The sequence below is a fragment of the Poeciliopsis prolifica genome, unplaced genomic scaffold, assembly GCF_027474105.1.
Source record: "Poeciliopsis prolifica strain line A6 unplaced genomic scaffold, Auburn_PproV2 SCAFFOLD025, whole genome shotgun sequence".
Classification (NCBI taxonomy): Eukaryota; Metazoa; Chordata; class Actinopteri; order Cyprinodontiformes; family Poeciliidae; genus Poeciliopsis; species Poeciliopsis prolifica.
This window is the reverse complement of record NW_026562400.1, coordinates 3403324-3423735: the sequence shown is the minus strand read 5'-3', so window position 1 is coordinate 3423735 and position 20412 is coordinate 3403324. Positions and strand designations below refer to the sequence as shown.

The 20412-nt window shown below is 38.1% G+C and overlaps 1 protein-coding gene across 1 annotated transcript in view; it reads right to left on the bottom strand.

Annotated features, from left to right (window-relative positions):
- LOC129370868 (thrombospondin type-1 domain-containing protein 7A) overlaps window positions 1-20412 on the bottom strand; it is a 166398-nt gene that overhangs the window by 45369 nt on the left and 100617 nt on the right. The window contains exons 8-12 of the mRNA XM_055047094.1: window positions 20052-20298; window positions 7378-7493; window positions 5598-5733; window positions 4155-4258; window positions 634-828 (exon numbers count right to left, since the gene is read on the bottom strand). Of these exons, the coding sequence (XP_054903069.1) occupies window positions 634-828; window positions 4155-4258; window positions 5598-5733; window positions 7378-7493; window positions 20052-20298 (798 nt within the window). The remainder of the gene's footprint in view (window positions 1-633; window positions 829-4154; window positions 4259-5597; window positions 5734-7377; window positions 7494-20051; window positions 20299-20412) is intronic.

Sequence of the window (20412 nt, the reverse complement as noted above, 5' to 3'; positions counted from 1 at the left end):
ATGAGGTTATATAAAATTCAATCTTAAAGGTTAATATTGAGTCTCTTCATGTTTTCCAAGTAATACAAGTTGCAGTTTTTGTAGAAAAAGCAAAGGCTCCTAATCTGATTTCACAATGTTTTTATTTTCTGGTTGATCTCCCAGGTTGCCCATGAGAAAAACTACAAAATGAGAATTAAAGTATTAAACTGAACACGGCGAGAATTTGAGCCCAGACAATCATCATGAGTGACATCATCACTCCTGACCCATCTGCTGTTTCTGTGTCCTCAAACATCTTTGAGGACACAGAAAGGATATTAAAAGGAGATCAAAATGGACAGAACTAAAATATTATCTTGAATGCTTTTGTGCAAATGATGTAATGAATGTGTTTTTTACCACCCACAGACCTACGCTAACCTGGCAGATCACATTTAAAGTTTTCTAAAAACTTCACAGTTCACTGCGGTTTGATTCTTATGACCAGAAAGCGTCCCGACTCGGCTGAAGCTGATGAACAGTTTTAGATTTACTGCTCGGAGCGGGACCTCACTGAGACCGACCTACAGAGAAAACGAGCGGCTGTGAGACCGGCTCACAGCAGCGCGTTGTTTGAGCCGTCCCCTCTCCTCCCCCCCGTCCCGTCCTCACCTATCAATGCCCTCTTTCTGGTGCGGACCCCCACACAGTCAGCTGTGCAGGACGAGAACTTGGACCAGTTGGTTAACTGGCAGTCGTCCTGGCAGGGGAGCTGACAGCGCTGAGTGATGGCGGGCATGGCCTTGGCGGACTTCAGGCACTCGCTGATGTCGGCCTGCGTCCCGTCCAGCTGGCGGCAGGACACAGCTGGGACAATCAGAGGGAAAAGTTTATAGATTACGACATTCGTCTTTGTTAGTGGTTTAACACACTGCTTGCCGGACATGAAAAGGTTGTTCAAGGTCATGTTATGCAGTAGAATTAATTTTGTTATTTTAATTTTTTGCGGTTCCTGCTGAGCACAGTTAACAGAAGATAACAGGTCTAGCAAATAACACGAATAATTTACAGTTAAGTTGTGTTTTCACATCTGAAAGTCCAGTAGACTTGTTTCGATTGGGGGCCATAATTGCAACATTTGTTGCATTTTCAGCTTATGTGGTTCGCATTCACTCTGTCAAACGATCCAAACTAATTGTTCCCCTCCTCACCTGTGGTGGCGCTACACCAAGAACTACTAAAGGAAACTGCATAGAACCTCTGAAGAAGACCAGCACAACTTACTTCTTCAAAAAGTGTCAACAAATATTTGACCACAGCAATTCTGATTAAAATAGACCAAACTTTTGAACAAATTTTGAAATACTAGACAATTTGGTCGAGTATTTCTAGATCTAAAATACGTGACCCAAGTATTTTAGCTTAGCTTCTAATGCAAATATCTTAGCAAATAAGACAAAACTAGTTTACAAGTATCTTTTTAGTTAGATGTAAATAATTCCTTAATATTGATGAAAAAGTTCTTGTTTTATCTGCAGTCATTTAACTTATCACAAGACATTTTCTCATATTAACAGTTAATTTATCAGCCAATAGAACAAATACTTTTTCATCAATATTAAGGCATTATTTACTTAAAACAAGCTTCCACATCAAATGTAGTTGTACGTTAATTTGTTTTATTTTAAGTGTAATAAGATGTTTGTACTAGAAACTAGACTAAAATTACTTGGTAAGATTTTGTGTTTTTGCAGTGCATAGAAACAAACTGGACTTTCTAGACAAATGGAACCAGAGTTCAGTTAAAACAAACTGAACGGGACTGTAATGGAGCGCATCTCCCCTGTTTGGACATCCTTACACAGGCTGGATTTTAAAATACTTTTAATTTATAAATCACCAAAGCGCTTGCAGAGAAGCGGCTGCTCTCCATGCAGCGAACATCCCTCTGGCGATTTGATTAAAAGTGTCACACATATTCCATTAACACCTTGGAGAACTGTGTCACCTTATGAAAATTGGTCCAATAAATCTCATTTAAAGAACACCTGAGCAAAAAAATAAAGTCAAGCCGCAAAATTCAGCTTGGATCTCACGGGAGGTTTAAAAACAATTACAAAAGGAGGCAGACGCAAATGCGTCCGCGCTTCGATTGGCTTAAAACGCCACAAGTCAATTAGCTTTTAGCTGCATCCTCCTGCTCTTTGTTCCTTCAATAAAGTGCTGCTGCAGTATTTCATTTTGCTGTGACGCTCTGCAGGGCTGTACCTTTATGGAGAAATCAATCTCGGAGCACATTTTGGTCAAACCCCGGTGGGCGCTGCTATTGGTTGAAAGGCTGCTGGTGTGTGGGATCACGTCTTATTGTTTGTGGGTTTGTGTGGCTGCAGGGAGAGAAGAGCTTGTGGCTCTGTGTGTTTAATGGAGCCTCCACTGTGTTTTTCTGCCTCTAAGGTGAGAATCTCTGCAGGTAAATATCAAGATATAAGAGTTTCTCCTTTGATCCGAGTCAATAACAAAAACAAACGTGACAAAGTGTCACAAGGTGTAAAATTAGGAATTTGATGTGTATTGAAGTTTTGCTTTTACTGTACAGTATTGTATTCTTTAGTCACTGAGGAACAAGAACATCCATTTCCATTTCATACAGAAAAAACGGTGCTAAATTAAAACAAATTTTCATTAAATAAATATAATGAACAGCGTTGAGTAGTAACTCATTTAATCACATTTACTCGAGTAACTTTCTTTTGAAAATTTACTTTTAGGAGTATTTTTACTACGCTGTACTTTAAACTTTTATGTGAGTAATTTCATTATGAAGTATTTCTACTAGTATTTTACTAAAATCTCTGGATTTTCTACACCCTGGATGAAAGGGTGTAGAAAAACCAAACAAACCCAAATCCGCTTAAATTTGTAAAACGATTTGAACCGCTCCTTTCACACACTGAAAGGAATGTTTTCACCAAAAATTCACCAAACACAGAGACACGCCTGCAGTTTTGTTAAAGTTTCATGAGTTTATTATTGAAAGAAACTCATTTAGAAAAATTTTATTTGGCTTGATTATGTTATTTTTTTGTCACTTATATGAATTTTTGTCATTTTGGTCCCAAAAATACCAAAATTTCCAATTCACTACATATTTTGCTCCATCTGATGATGTAATTTTTAAATATTAAATGATTGATAATTTGATTAGTCACCCAGTACTTGAGTAGAGTTTTTACCAAATACTTTTTTACTCTTACTTTAATAATTTCTTGGAATGGTTAGTCTTTACTTTTACTTGAGTACAATTTTTGGGTCCTCTGCCCACCTCTGGTACCGAACACACATTTATCTGACATCCCTGCACCAGTACAGCTCACTTAACAACAAATAGCTTCACAAACTTGGTCAAACATGTAAAAACAACAAAGCTTTAGCAGAAGGTGTAAAATAAATAATAAAGAAACTGAAACTGACAAGAATCTAGATATTGAAGAATATCAGATATTAATATCAGATTGGTTCATCTTTAAATAAAATCAGTGAAAACGTGAAAACAACATCCTCATCTCTGTGCAGAACGATGGATCTTAAAGCAGATTAAAACCAGATTGAGTCTTTCCTGTAATAATGTGAGGTAGAGAAGAAGAAACAGCAAAATAAGAACTAATAAAAGCTTCATGTTGGAGGTGGAACATAATGAAATTGATCATTCCCCTTGAAATTGCATCTTTATGAAAGCTTCCCTGGACTATACGTTACAGCAAAGCAGGAAGAAATCTTTGCTTTCCGCTTTAAAGTACTTGTCACAGATGCATGAAGCGTGGATAAACTGGGGAATGGACTGGTGTGTTTTAAAAGGAAAGGTGCAAAATCTTCTCCTAAATTCCAACAAGAGACATTTGATTAAAATTGCATGACTCGAGCCTGAGGTGGGGGAAAAATATAATCAACGAAACAACTCTCGACTGCCAAACCGGTCTCCAGAGGCGCACATCGAGATGTGAGAATATTTCCATCCAGATCTCAGGAGAGCTCACTGATATTCATGAGTTTTACACTCAGTTTTTTCCTGGCATATGAAAGCACCAGCATTTTCTGTATGCGCTATATTGGGATGAATGAGTGAAAAATCACCCACAGATCAAAGAAAATCAATGAAATAAAAAACTAGGTGATGGGAATATTTGTTTTGGTACCTCGGGTCTGAAGTCCGGGTCCGCACGTCTCCTGAGCGCCTGGAGTTTCCTTTCTGAGAACCCAAGGAACCAGTTGGCACTTCCTCCACTTGTGAGTTTTCCACCTGGAAATAAAGTTCAGTCATGAATCATTTATTGCAGTCATGTCGTAATGTTCCACCTGTCACACAAAAAATGCATTTTCAACATTTCTACATACATTTTTATAAGGTTTTCTGTGTTTATGATCCACATTTCAAGTTACAAATATGTTTTTATAGAATTTTATTTAAAACAAAGTCAAATCTATGTAAACATACAATATTTATTTGATAAAAGCAACTATTCTAATTCTCTGTTGAACGTTGTGTTTTGGAATAAATACTGACTGACGGAGATAATTTCTCATTTCTGCTTGTAGTCGACCTGATAAGGTCAAGATTTCTTCTGCAAACGTAAAAATATTTAATGTTTTCATGTTTAGTTGAGGTTTTCCTGCAGGAATACTTTCAAAGAAGCGGGTAATTTTCTGGAGCATTTCTTTTAGCTGTTACTTCCATTAAGCTGGGAAAATTATATTATTGCATTAAAGGAAGTAGATTTGTAGCCTTGTGACATTTTTCATTAGTTTTTAAAAAAGATAATGAAACAGCTACATTTTTCCATGTTTTGAAATCTAGTAAATCCTAAAATCTAAACTTGAAAAAACCCTGCAAAAAAACAAAATATTACCAAGTGTTTTGTCTTCTTTCTAGTGCAAATATCTTGGCACACTTGGAATAAGAGAAAAGTAACTTACAAGTAATGTTTCAGCAAGATAAAAGAGCTGGTTTTACATGAATAATTTCTCCACATTAATAGAAAACATTAGTTACACAGGTAGATTATTACACCTGTAGCATAACATTCCTCCCATGTTGTAAGTAAAATAATCTGCCTGTGAAACTGGAACTTTTTCATCAAGATTAAGAAATAACTAACTTAAAACAAGCTTCTACATGTTGCTGGAGTTACATCTAAATTAGTTTTGACTTATTTCAAGCGAGTGAAGATAGTTGCACTAGAAAACAGACAAAATACTTGGTAATATTTTGCGTTTTTGCAGTGAAAGTATAACAGAAGTTTCTCATCAGCACTTAAACCTCGGAACAGGCTTATTTAGTTCAGTTATGTTTTTCTAAGAAGACAAACCATTTACCTCAATTTCCCAGTTTAGCAGTGGATTGATTAGTAATGGAAAACCCAGGATTTTTCCTGTATTTTGATAAATATGGAGTTTTGTTTTGTTTTGTGAATTTAAAATTTGGATTTAGAGACAGAAGGTACGATCTGAGAAGAAAATGTGATAAACATTTAAGTAAATTTAATTTAGTGTGTTTAGTATGAACTGAAAACACCTGAAAGTTTCCAGAAAGTTTCCAGTTTTATTGTAAGCGTCCAGTGGGACCGCAGCGGTGCTTGTACCTGAAGCCGGGACAGACTTTGGGGACCTCGCAGTCCCTTTCCTCTTCAAGCACCATCGGGCAATCCTGTCCTCCATTCGAAGGCATCTGGATGACCAGACGTCGCCTCGATTGCTTTCTCTTCACAGCTTCACCACCTGGACAGACAATCAGTGGGGTAAAAAGCAGAAAAAGCTGGACCTGAGAGTGAAGATAAGAATCGGAGAGCAGAGCGCCGCTGTAAACTGTAATTGGACAGCTGTCTTTTGCATCCCACACACCTGATTACTTACAACAACAATGATACATTAAACAGTCGGGCTGCGTTAATGACCAGGTTACCTCTGTGGTGTTTATAGTGCCTGAGATGCGCTGAAGTGTCTCATTAAGATCAAACAACCCTCTAAATCAGGAGTGCTAAATCTTTGTTAGCATGCGAGCTAACTGTAAAATCACCAACTCAAAATGATCTACCTACTAGGAAGACGCAAAAAACATAAATAATTCTTTATTTGTTTCATTATGAAACTCAACAATAATAAGAAAAGAAAGCCTGAAATAATCTGCCAGAGGAACTTTTTCTTCCTATATTAAGGAATCATTGACTTAAGACAGGCTCTGATATTTTACAGAAGTGTTACTTGTTAAGTCAGTTTTGTCTTATTTCAAGTGTGCAAAGATATTTGCACTAGAAAGTAAACCAGAATTCCTTGGTAAGATTTCTTGTTTTTGCAGTTTCCAACCAGACGTGCCGTATTTCCCGGACAATAAGATAAAGTTTGACTGGAGGTGCGACTTATGTGTGAAATTATTAACATATTATTGTATCATGTCACATGTTATTTTCACACTAAACTGCAAGAGGGCGCTCTAGGCCTGTGTCATTCTACCTACGGAGTTAGTGGAGTTGTTTACAAGCGACACCGAAAATTAAGACTTAGTGATTTGGAGAGACACAAATGTTATTTATGCTATTGTTATCTGATTAACTGTTAATATATTGTTGTTAACATACCAGGCATGTTCTCAGTTTGTTATGCATTATGTAACAATTATTCAGCCTGTTGTTGCCTCTATTCCATTTTTATTTTAAATTGGCTTTCTGTTCTTGGTGTTGGATTTTATCAAATAAATTTTCCCCAAATATACTCTGGTGCGACTTATGGTCCGGAAAATACGGTAATCATGGTTTTGTCATGGTCAGTCACATTTACAGCACCAACTTCCTCAATAGGGTAAATAAAGACGACAACAATAAGTATGTTAAGAGGCTAATATTTCCATTTCAAGATGAGGAGAATAATTTTTGTGTTGTTATGGGGACAATTTCAAGTTGTTTGTTAAATGGTTTGGAAAGTTGGAGAAGTTGCTCTAAATAGTGGTCGTATTAGCAGCATACATTTAAAATACACAGAAGTAGAGATTTATACCACCAACCTCCATGGAGACAGTAATGATTTTAAGCTGCAAATGTGTTTTGCCATTTCTCAACAACCTGGACGAAGGCAGACCTCAGCTTTCACAACATGAAAACAATAACGCTCCGTACTTCCTGACACTTGTGGCCTCAGGCAAGCAGATCTGCTAGACGTACTAAAAGAGGTCAGCCCAAAGGTCGTGTCTCAAGCCAATCTGTCACATTAATTATGTTTAACGAGACGTGAGCGAGGCAGCGGACGTCTGAGGCTCAGGTTCAGGTCTGAGGCTCAAACCACGCAGCTGCCACTTAAACCTGACTGACATCTTTAAAAAGTCAGAACGTATGAGGCAGGATTGTATTGAGTTTGCATTCATTTGTGTACTTGAATCGCAGGAAACCGAACACTGAGTCCAGTCGCTGAAAGGAGTCACGATGCAGTCCTTCTTGCAAGGCAGCTGACACGGTCGCATCGTGCTTGGGCGCGGGCCTTCTGGACACCTGCAACACAAAACAGACATAATTAGGGCCACATGTAAAACTAGTGCACTGCTGGTGCATCTCCAGTGAGAGGCGGGTCACCCAGGACACACACACACACACACACACACCCCACACACACACACACACACACACACACACACACACACACACACACACACACACACACACTCAGGGAGAATTTAGAGAGACCAATTAACCTGACAGTCATGTTTTTGGACTATGGGAGGAAGCCGGAGAACCCGGGACCAACAGTCCTACCAACATCACTGTGAAGCCCCATAATTCCTTAGTGTTGATGAAGAAGATCCACATTTATAAAACGGGTCAAATGTCTTGTTATAAGTGACATAACACAGAAATGAGCAGCTTTTTGCCCTCCAGTGGGGATCTTGCCCCTTCACACTGCATAGAGTCCATATATAAATGGATTTAACTATCAGTGAGTAATAATCTCTTTGGACCCACAGAACATGGGGTCAAGCCAAGGCTTTTCAGGCCAAGGGTGAGGCTTAATCTCCCATCATTTAAGCACCTTAGGTCTCCATCGCGAACCACTGAAACACATAAACGGGTGGTGATAGACCTGCTGGAAGTCATCTAGGAATCCCGTCTCTGTGATCCGGTCTAACTGGTCCTGCAGCTGCAGGCCGACTCCGCCGTCGTCTGGGTCGGGGTTAACGTTACTAACAATCAGCGCTCTCCTCTCGACACTGCGCGCTCGTCAACAAGCCGTTATCAGCGGAACGATAGCGAGCCTCAGGCGAACTGCAACAATGTGCAGGCGACACCAGGAGAGGTTTATTTTTAATACCAATAGACGGAGCTAAATCCCTCTCAAGCAGAACAAATCCTCTCACGTCTTCATAAAAGTGAATGGTCCAAACGAAATAAACAGCTGCCGGATGGAGCGGAGCGTCTAGATTTTCTTTAGATTTTTGGTGTAAAGTTATTCTCAGTTTTGCCTATTTTGAGCTTCTTTCAGAATGAGCTGTTTTAGGATTAAACACACACACACCCCTTCAACTCAATGTTTACACTCGCATGTGAAAATACTTGCAAACAGATGTAAAATTATGCAACTGTGCATCTTTGAAAAGCAGAAGTAGAGCCTCCTGCACAGCCAACAAGAACGCAGCAAGTGGTTTCTGGATGTTAAACCAACAAAAAAGAAAAAAACACTTGTCTTTTCCAGCTGCCATTGTGCAGCTCATATAGCGATAAAACAAAGTGACCAAACATGCAAGAGCTCAACTGGTGTTGCTAGGTAACAGTGTAGCTCCAGTCAAATGTGACTCATTTTATAGACACTAATAAACATGAACTTATTGCCAGAAAACAGTGGTGTGTGTGTGTTTTAATCTGCTGGGTTGAGACCAAAGTGGAAGTATAAAAATGTGAAAAATGTGAATTTTGCATATTATATCCCCTTTAAAACTCAGGCCTTAGAGAACAGATCCACTAGTGTGAATGTTTTTCACAGATTTCACCGACTCGGTGTCAAGTTTCCATCTCATGTTCTTCTGAGGCTTTCAGGAAAACATCAGCATCGACTGCGGGGCTAAAAGCCTCAAAGTGCATGTATTTACTAGAGTCTGTGTGATTTATGGGGCCTTTAGTGAATCGAATCTTGAACCAGCATCATTCTTTTTTAAAACTCCAGGCAGTCAAAGTCTCATAAATACTTAATCAGCAGGAATTACAATCAGTTTCAGAATAAACCAGATAACATTTGGGTTTATGTGTTAAGAAGATGACTTATAATCTCTGTTTAGAGTTTCTTTGGTCAGACTTCTGGGTCCTTAGTGGCAGATGCTAATAATTTATATTAATTATAACTTTATTCATTCATTATTCAGAGGAAAAAGCATAAAACACAGTCAGCTAAACTTATTCGGTCCATCTTTTCCTGTGATTATATAAAATTACTGAAATAACAATAGATACATGATTAAAAGTGTTGCTATGAAGCTCAATTTGACTGAATGTGAAGCTGAGGCCCTTAAAGGGGAAGTGGAGGAAAAAATAAAAGTATTTGATGAAGAGCAGTGCAAACTCATTGAAGTGGGTTGTTTTATTTAAACCTCATAATTATTTCCTCTTTCATCAAATTAGATTCTGCTACTTTTTTAAAAATCATGCGTTTGGCTGAGCAGACTAACAAATTAAAGCTTATGTGTGGGGAAAACGTGAACTCATTTGTAATATTGTGGTTATTTATATCATGGAAAATCTCCAAACAAAAGCTGATTCTTTAACTGATTCTTTTTAAAGACATTTTATAATTTTCTCCAGGTGTTTTAATTATGTGTGATTATCTGAAAAGTGGAATGAAGCAGCGACGTGAAGCCGTCGCTCCAACCCTCCCATATATGGAAAAACCTGTGGTTTGTACGTTTCCTGTGGAAACTAGCAGGCGGTTTTTCAGTGAGGCGTAGAAAATATGAGTAATTAATTTATTATCACAAAATAAACAAGATGAGAAACAAAAAAGTGAAATAGCTGCTTCTGGATGAGACTTGTCATTGCACTGATACAAATACACACAACGCTAATGCTATTGCTATTGCTAATGCTAATGCTACGTAACATGCTAGCAATTCATTATTCTGATTGCTGAGCAGGAGAGTCAGTAAATCCCACATTAGATTTAGGGATCATTTATGTGCAGTATTTGTGGTCCTTTTGTTCTCCTGATTCATTATTATAACCCTGCTATGGAAGACCAACATGGAAGACCAACATGCAAGAATTTAATATTAAAATGGAAATATGAACCCCCTTTATGCAGAGGCACAAAAACAAAACCAATGTTTATTTCCAAAGTACAGTTAGAGCATGAGGCTGTCTGTGGGGGTGTGAAGCTATTTGTATTAATGTCATCAATGCACTTTTAATTATATTTCCATTTTATCATTGTGTTTTTTTTTATTTCTTTTGTGCCTTCTTTTGTTTGTGTAAATCGTTAATCTTTACTTATCACGCTGTTTTTGCTGCTGGTACAAGAAACTGGGAGTATTTCACCCCAGCGGCACCATTTCTTTATCTGTGTCACTTCCCTTCAGCTTAAAACGGGCTACACTTCAGTGAACCCAGCAACTGCAACTGGTTTTAACATCCTCACTGGTTCCAGTAAGCAATACAGCCACAACTGGTCCTCAAATGTTACCATTTGTAGAAACACAAACAAGATGTCTATTCAACAAGAGTCCATTTTCTGAAATGATTCAGTAAATGGTTGAGCTGGATGAAGGGTAGAAATTTAAGGCAAAGAACTGTAAGCAGTTATAAGTGTACACACATAAAAGGAAATCCTGCTGGGAGCAGATAAGGCTAATTAATTTAATTATCAAAATTAGGCACTACAAAACAAGAACATGCTTTGTTTAATTTAAGATGAATCAGTGGCGGTTCTTCAAGGACGAGTTCGCTGCTGTCTTTTGGTCTCAGGAGTTTTCAGCAAAGTCAGAAAACAAACAGCCTCAATTAGACAAGACGGCTCAGAGTTTAAGACTGATGCTGTCGAAATGCAGAACCGCGGATCATTCGGTCTTCGCTCTCACAGATTCCAACGCGATTACACAAACGCCCATTTGGTTGCAGTCGACACACAGACTGTCACAATCAATAAGCCGACATTGTTGTTTTTTACCCCCCTCACACAACAACAGCTTTCTTGATAGGATGATAGCAGACAGAGCCTGAGGCGCTGACATATTTTTCTCTGTTGTGTCCCACGTTTCTATTGGGTTTTGACAGTCGGTGTGTGTGTGTGTGTGTGTGCGTGTGCGTGTGTGTGTGCGTGTGTGTGTGTGTGTGTCTGTGTGTGTGTGTGTGTGTGTGTGTGTGTGTGAGAGGCAGACGTGGCCTGAGGCAGCGGGGGGTGAAGGCAGCTCAGACCCGTCTGTGGGTGAGATGGGTCGCATCTGCATGAGGACGTTGCGGGCGGCCATGTTTGCTACATGGAGATCCACAATGTGACCTGATCAACAATATCTACCAAACATAAGCAGCAAAACATGGGCTTCTAAATACTAACTGCGCCAAAGTCTTTCTTGGAATGTTTTAACGGTAAAATCTGCTCATTTTTGTGCTTCCATTTGGGTTTGTGCCGCTTTTACCAACAGTGAAGACCCAGTAGCAGTAACAGCAGTGGCGTTTTTAAAAGTGCTTAAAAGAAAAACCTGGGTTTTTTTTAAGTCAATGTTTTTTTTTGGCGTCAGGAAAATGAGCCGTTTCAAAACTCTCTGAAATTTAATGTCACCAATCAGCAGGCACGGCCCATCACCTAGCAACCCAAGCTGAGCTCTGCCTGTCACCTAGCAACGGAAACTGAGCTCTGCCGGTCACCTAGCAACCGAAACTGAGCTCCAGCACATCTGGTCAGTTGGTTTAACTGCGTATGTTGTTGACTTACAATCCAGAAACCAGTTGCGGTTTTCTTGTTGTTTGCACAGGAGGATCTACTAATTATCTAATTGTCTTATTTCAGGTGTACTTAGATAATCGCTGTAGCAACTAGACCAACAATACTTTGTAACATTTTGTGTTTTGCCGGCTCCCGTTGCTGAACAACTTTAAAATCAATCCACACTCAGCAGCATCTTTTCTTACGTCCGTGAACCGACCGTAAGCCATTAAACCGCTCACATTTAGTTAGAATGAGTGATCACACACGGTTGGATTTTAGCACAAAATAGGATCTGAGAAAAGTCGTATCGAAATACTGTTAATTAAGTACACTGGACTGACCAAAGGAGCGCACCGGGGTCAAATGGAAAGACAGCAACGACCTTTTAGAAGTGATTGTTGCTGTCCTTCAATCTTCTGTTTGATTCCATCCACAGAGACATTCCTGATCATCCTGATGTTGCAAAAACTGGTGTTTATCCACTTCTGATGTGTTTGCATCACACACATAAATGGAATATTTTGTTAGTTTGTGCTCTCTGCAGTAATGACTGCTTTCTGAGCCCATTTGCAAAAGGCAGCAATTACTTGCCTGCGGTGAAAGTTACTGCACCCTGACATAATGTTTACAGTTTGGTTAAGAAATAAAATATTTATTTGGATAAAAAATGGATAAACTTTTCCAGAGATTAAAACCAAATCCTTGCACTGTTCATCTCAAAGCATGTATTGGTCTTATTAACATTACAATACCAGAAATGACTGCAGATTAGGATTAATTTACAACTTTTCTATGCTCAGAATAAATTTGGCCTCTTCCTGTTTAGTTAATTAACTCCTGCTGCTTTGAAAACTTCCTATTCAACATGTTGATTAGCAAAACCTTCAGTTAAAAGGCATAATTGGCAATCAACCTAATAGGACCCAGCACACCCTCAATGTTAATTGAGCCTAGACTTGGAGTATTTCTCCACGAGATTCAAAATAATGCATCTGCACATGTGAAGCCTCAAAATAACATTGCTGTACAGAAAGTTGAAAGCAGTGCATTGAAGCTTAAAAACCTGGCTGTGACGGAAACTAAAGCCTGAAAAAAAACTCAATTTGGTGTAAAAACTGAACCAGTCAGATTATCGTGATGGGGCATAATCTGAAGAGAGACTAACAGATTCTGTCAAGGTGCTGCTCAAATGGTTTCAAATAATCATGTTTTTTATTTATAACTGTAATTTGTGACTTTCAATCATTTATTTCAAGGGTTTGAATTGATAATAATGCATTTTGCTGCAAAAACACCAAATTTTACCAAGTATTTTTAGCCTAATTTTTACTGCAAATATCTTATTGTGAGTTAGTTTTGTCTTGAGACAAGACAAAACTAACTCACAAGTAACTTATCAGCAAGATAATTATTTACTTAAAAGCTTGTTTTAAGTAAATAATTTCTTGATTTTGATGAAAAAGTACCAGTTCCAATTTATGAAGATGTTTTTACTGAAATAATATACAAATTGAACTAGTATTTATATCAACAATAAGAAATAATTTACTTAAAACAAGCTCCTACATGTTGCTGATGAGTCACTTTTGTTTTAATTCAAGTTTACTAAGATTTTTGCACTAGAAACTAGACAAAAAGTACTTGGTAGGATTTGGTGTTTTTGCAGTGTGTACAATTATTAAAACTGGTGCCTTAAAGTTTTTATTCAATATTATAAATACAGAAATAAAGAAACTCAAACTCTGATTTACTCATGAGTTAAATGACATTCACTGTGTATAACAAAATAATTCAGGTTGGGCAACTAGAATTAGAAACGATAATTTAAATTAGTCGGTTTCCTGGCAAAGACGTGACTATCCAGCATAGCATATACTTTTTAATGACACTGAATAATATGATACAGTAATATTAGCCAGATTTTTTAAATTCTAAAGCCATTTTTAAAATTTTCTTGGGATAATTTTACCGCTGGATTCCCCAACAGCATGCATATGCAGCTAGCTAACTACAGCAGCTCGCTATCATGTTTACATGACTTTAATGTTTATTTGCATTTTACGTCGTACCTAAGAAAATGCAACTAAACAGATTAGAGTAATTAAGTTCAGTTTTCTGTTTTTGCTTGTTTTTTAGACTTGCAGCCGTTGTTGCAAGCCAAATGTTGAACACCGTCCCAAAGTAAAGTTGTGTTTGTACAAGTTTTATGTTTTTCTCCACCAATCTTCTGGTCTTTTCAGTCACAAATAAGCTCCGTTCTGCTTTGCTGAATCTCAATACAGAACATAAATGAAAATTTAAATACGGACAAGACAAAGATTGATGGCATAAAGTACTTTCTACATCCACGCACAAAGTGAGATTAGTGATGCAGCTCACAGAACGGCAATTTAAAGCTTCACTTTTAAACGAGCAGTTTAGAGGACGGCCATTTGTTTGCAGCCTAACAGACCGTCACACTTTGTGTTGTTTGGGCTGATGGACTCTATTTAGAAGTCTGTTCTTAAAAATCCCCATAACTCTGTCAATTTAAGCTTTAAAAAAAGCTCCACCAAGGAGAACGTGTTAAACTTCAGTTCAGAGATGGATCCTCAGTAAATTGTCTGTATTTCTCAGAAAAGGTTTGAACAGACTCAGCTGAGGCCATTAAAAATTATAATCAACAAGTAAGAGTGTTGATAACTGAATGTTAGGACACTCAGTTATCCTGCTTCAGACTGGTCTTTGGATCAAAATTATAGATGATTACATAAGATTATTGACAAACAAGAGAAAAAGTAAATTGCAATTCCTCACCTTCTTTCCAAATCACTGAGCTTTTGTTTCACCTACTTGCCAGCGCAAGTTTCTATTTTTCTTTCTTTTTTATTTTTTACAAAAACATGAAGATAAAAGATTATCCAGGACTTGGAGTCATTGGGTGATTTTCACAATGGCTTCATTGGGGACCAAAATTGCCACATTTGTTACATTTTCAGTTGGTGTGATTCACTTTCACACTGCAATGTGTCAAACAATCCAAACAAATTGAAAAACCTCTTCGCTTCCCCCTCTGTGGGGGCGCTGCACCAAGAACTACTGGAGGAAATGACACAAAAAACCTCAGAAGAAGAAACTGAGCACAACTTCCTTTTTCACAAAAATGGATTTAAACAGTTGTAGGTAAAATACCGTCAGCCATTTCTCCTGCGCTAAACAGGCGCATTTGTTTTGGTTCTCTTTACCCAGAATTCCCTGCGCTGTAGTCCGCTTCCTGGTTTTAGAGCTTGCATTCACATATGCATTCGAACCACACCAGAGTTCACTTCAACTAAACCAAGAACCAGGTTTTTAGGCAGAGCAGAGTTTTTTTGGTGGATTATGGATTCAACCAAGCGGTTAGCTTGATTAAAGTGGACTAAACACAGACAGGGATTATTGACGTAAACACACCCCGACTCAAAAACATTTGCTCTTTATTCACCAATCACCATTTATGCCTTTCCTTGAATCATATGCGACTCTTTTCATTTGGTCCATCTTTTCCAGTGAGTATAAAGGACTTTAAATAATTTCTGCATCTTAAATCAAACAGTAGACAATTGAATCTTGGATGGCAGCTTGCTGCACCAGCAGGACAATGATCCCAAACACAGATCATCTTGTTTGCCTTCCTGAACAGTGATCAACCATAAATTATGTCAAAAGCTTCAGCTGTGCAAAACACAAACAAGTTACCAAATGCTTGTTTGTGTCATAAAGTGTCAAAAAAGCCAAGAATTAATTTGACATTCATGTCCATTATGAGCGGAAATTAGAATAAATCAGAACTCTTTGACTTTATCGTTCTGTGCTTTTGCGTCCTGGTGTCGATCAGACCGTTGGAGCGAAAGCGACGAGCCCTGGGCTGAACTTTCTGACAGATGTTTGGGTAAACTCATCTATTCTGAATTCGCCTCATGTGGCGTGGTCCTCACAGTTACCCGCAAACATCCTGCCTCTCATCTGCCTCGTGATTAAATTGCCTTAAAGTATCAATCCCATTTAATTACCGTCATTATCATCAATGAGAAATCACCAGTGCCCAAAACGGCAGGGTTAATTAGGCTTTCAGGGACACAGAGATTATTTATCTGTGGTCGGCTGCAAAGCAAAGATATGAACTGGGACTCATGTTGGGTGTGCTCCGTTTACTTAACCAGCTCTGTCACTCTGCTTGTTGTCACTGTCTTTATGCTGCTGGCACTTCCCATCTCGCCATCATCATAATCTGCAGGCATTTGCAGGTTCTGAGGTCCTTTTCTTATGTGTTTGTCAAACAAGAAGGATTTAAACAAGCAAACATTTTAGACTTGAGAAAACTGGAGCAGCTTTTCAGAAATTATGTAGTAGCAAAATCATCCTCATGCATGACGATGCACCGTCTCATGCTGCAAGAAATACGTCACTGGCTGCTGTGGGCATAACAGGGGACAAACTCATGGTGTGGTCACCATCCTCCTCTGACCTCTGACCCTATTGAGAACCTGGATGCAGTTCATATCGAAACAGAAGCTCTGGGAAGGTTTTCTAACATCCAGCAAAGAAATTAAAGCAGAAACTTTCCACAAACTCTCAATGGATGCAAGGATTGTGCAGGTGATATCAAAGAAAAGGTCCTTTGTTAACATGTAAGATGTTTTTGATTGAAATAGGTTTTGATTTTCATACACGTGAAAACTTAATGCTGCACATTCAAATAATGACCGTTTGCAGTTCTTTATAATCAATAAAATGTTTAGATAATCTGCTGTGCATAATAATTAGAGATTTTTATTTTGGAAAAACATCCTGTTCTCATGGGTAGCTTTGTTCAGTAAAATCTGATTTAAACTGTAATAGTTCATGACTTGAAAGTTATACTGACCATCATTTTCATTGACCATTTAAGAAAATATCACTTGCATAATAATTTGGAAGTGATATTGCAAATTATATGTTAAAACTATGTTAGAACTAAGATATTGTTGGAAGCAGTTTGCTGCCATATAATGATCAGTTAATTATGACTAATTTCATTAGAAATTGATTAATTATTTGATCATTTTATTATTCTTACAGGTAGTTCTGATTGCAGACTGAAAACCAGAGAATAATAATAAACCATTTACTCCTATTTGTACACATAAAAGTGAAAGTAACAATAAAATAAAAATCATGTTATGCCTAATATTACTATAAATAAAATAATCAATACAAACATGAATAATAGTTTACTACAGAAAAGGTTTTATAAACTGTTAACATTAAAAGATTGCATTTTAAAGTCTAAATCATTTTGCTGACTAGTATTGTTTGAAAAAGTGCAAATTAAGTTTCTATAATCCCAGTTTTATTATTTCAATCAGAATTAAACCTCAGGTTCAGAAATTATCCCGACTCTGAACATAACGAGGTGCAGAGAAGGTTTTTTTTGTTAGTTTTTAAAGTTGGTAGAGGAACCGAAAGGTTTCTGATTAAAAGGTTTTGGTGCTGAGCCAGAACCGGTCCACATAAAAGCTGCAACTGGTGGGAAAAAAAAGAAAAGTATTTATTTTGACAGATTCTGAAACAAACTGCACTGTTTATCTTACAGAATGTTAATTGGCTGGATATAAATAAACTCATATTTCTGTTCGTCTTTAATTTAATCACTTTCTTGCTGGTTAAAAGAATGACTTCAGTACAGACGTTCTTATAAAAGTTGTAAAAAAAAAAAAATCATTAAGATAAAAAGTCTTTCTGTTTAATGAGACTCAGTCAGACCAGAAATAGACTTTCTAATGATGTGTAGCTGCATCTGATTGCAACGTTTCATGTCTCCATCTGCAGAAATTAGAGCTTTGCATTCACAAGCTGGTGTCAAATAAAAGTCAAAGGGTTTTCGGGTTGTAAAAATCAGTGTTGGAACATAAAAAATAGATTTTATTTTCAGTTTTCTCCTCTTTAGATACATGTGCACCAAAGAAATTCAGCTTCATCTCTGCACAAAGTTGATTTTATAAGGTGAGAAAGAAAAGTTTACAACAAAAAAATTATCTAGACATTAATTCAAACACACAACATGTTGGACTTATTTCACCCTCTATAGACAATGTGGAGTAAAAACTTCATAGTCAACAAAAGGCATTTTATTATTTCACCCTTTGTAATTTTGCAAAAACAAAAAAAAAAAAACCCAAACAACAAATATTTGCACAATAACAAATATTTGCTAAATAAAAGATTCTCCCAGAAATTGTTGCGGTAAACGAATATTGAGAATATTTTACCAAATAATATATTGATAACGACATAATAATGGAACTACAATAAAACATGACAAAAAAATCATAAATAAAATGGATTATAAAATCTCAGGAACCAAAGTTATCCTTCAAAAAATATTAATCATCACAATGGAAATGATTGAGTTTATGTGTTTGAATGATTAATTGCATGTTGCGTCAGGCCTAGCTTACTGTACAGCAGGGTGTCCAAAGTGTGGCCCGGGGGCCGTACGTGGCCCCTGGACTGATTTTGTGAGGCCCTTCAATTACAATACAAAATTTACACCAGTTTTGTCTGCCAGCACAGTGATCCGGTGCAGACTTTCTGTTTTTAATCAACATAAAATTATTACAAACCAGTTAGAATGTTCTCATAATGGAAAATGTTTGATGCAATATTAATCTTTTTTGCATTTTCTATGGTTTGATTGTAAACGGGAACACATTTATTGGGTGACTTTAACTCAAAAGCAGACCTTAGTTCAGCAAAATATGCTCTTAATTAGTTACAACATAGCTGAGCCTTTCTTTCTCATTTCTGTGGATACGCTGATTTCCAAACCCATTCGCACAACATCTATAACTCCTTTGTTTATGACAGTCATCATGTGCTCAGCTTATTGCTGAGCAGGTCAAATCTGAGTTTAAATTTTCACAAATGATGAATCTGTCTCCTGTCCAGGTTAGAGTCACGATTTGTCTTCCAGATTTTCCTCCAGCGGTTCGTAACGGAGATGCCTGGCGGAGATTATTGAGCGTTAGCGTCGGTTGGAAGCTGCAGCTCTGGCAGGAGAGCAGAAGATGTGACTGAAGAAAGTGGCAGGACTTTGATTGCTTGCTTCCACCGGCATTAAAACTGAGGTGATGGAGTACATCGCTGACATTTTACTGCTCATGCTAAATGACCCATTTCTTTCACTGATGAAGCTGCTGCAGGTTTTGTGACCTTTGATTCTCCTGGAGAAGTCGTTTCCAGGAAACCGAGGGGTAACGAAAGGGAAACATTACCTCTGACACGTTTTATGCAACGAGGGGAAAGTATGCTTCAAACATGATCGGTCATGTTTGAAGCATACTTCAAACATGATTCAAGTCAATGAATCAACTTTAAATTTTAATTTTTTGGGCTATTTAAGTGTTTCCTGAATGCTTTCAAATGTTATTTATTGTGCATCCTTTGGCACATATCAAAACTTCAAACTTTTCTCCTCCCTTCTGGTATCAATTCAGACCAAGCCTTTTCCGTCTTAGATAAATAAGACAGAAGATAAATAAGATTAGCTAAATGCCAAGAATCTTTTAGACTTTATTGTTTTTTTATATATTTTGTGAAATAGGTACCTTTATAAATACTAAGATTAATAATCAAATGATTGCGTTAGCTTCAGTCGATATAAAATGCTGCATATATCAAACATGACATAAAAGAATTCAAACTTTGTAAATTATTGCCTTGAAATCGGGTCTGTCTCTTTAAAAACACCAGCTGTTTCTGAAACTCCGCCTTCAAGAAGTTATCACAACATGGCTCATGTATTAACCCTTCAATAACATTTTTACCAGCGTTTCACTGAGAAGTCGCTCCGATAGTGAGCTCAGAAGATGAGCGATTCCAGCAGCTGTGTGCTAATTCCTGCTGGCTAGTCTGAAGGAGCCGAGCGGTGGAGGGCTGCTCTGTGAGCCGAAAGCTCAGAAGCTTAAAAACTGCAGCTCACAGGTGGAGCTGCATCTCGAAGGCGGAGCTAGGTCCAACCAGGCGTTTCCTCCAACATTCATGAAAGAATCAAAGCAAAGCTCCAAATACGTTTTAGACGAGGTAATCACACAAAAAGGTTGATTTTAAACAGCACTGCCTTTGAGACAAAACTGAGATCTGCTTACTTTTTGGGAGGCACCTGTCCCACGTTGACCCGGACGCACATGACCTTTCGAGTCTGCACTCCCATGGAGCAGAGGCCCTGGGCGTCTGCGGCGGGACGCTTCCCTGCAGAGGAGTTGAGCGGCGCGGTGGAGGGGTCCTCGGTGCACGGCCCCCAGGGCCCCGTCTGCCAGTGGTAAACGATGCAGGCGTGCTCGTTGCAGTTCCGCACCTCCTGCAGGGCGCTGCTGTTCGGACACAGCGACCCACCTGAGGATGAGAGTTAGAGAGTCAGAGACAAGCAGAGCTGGCAGTAACTACTTACTGTGACTCAACTCACTTTTTTCTGACTAAATGTACCTGTAGGAGTATTCTGATGCACAT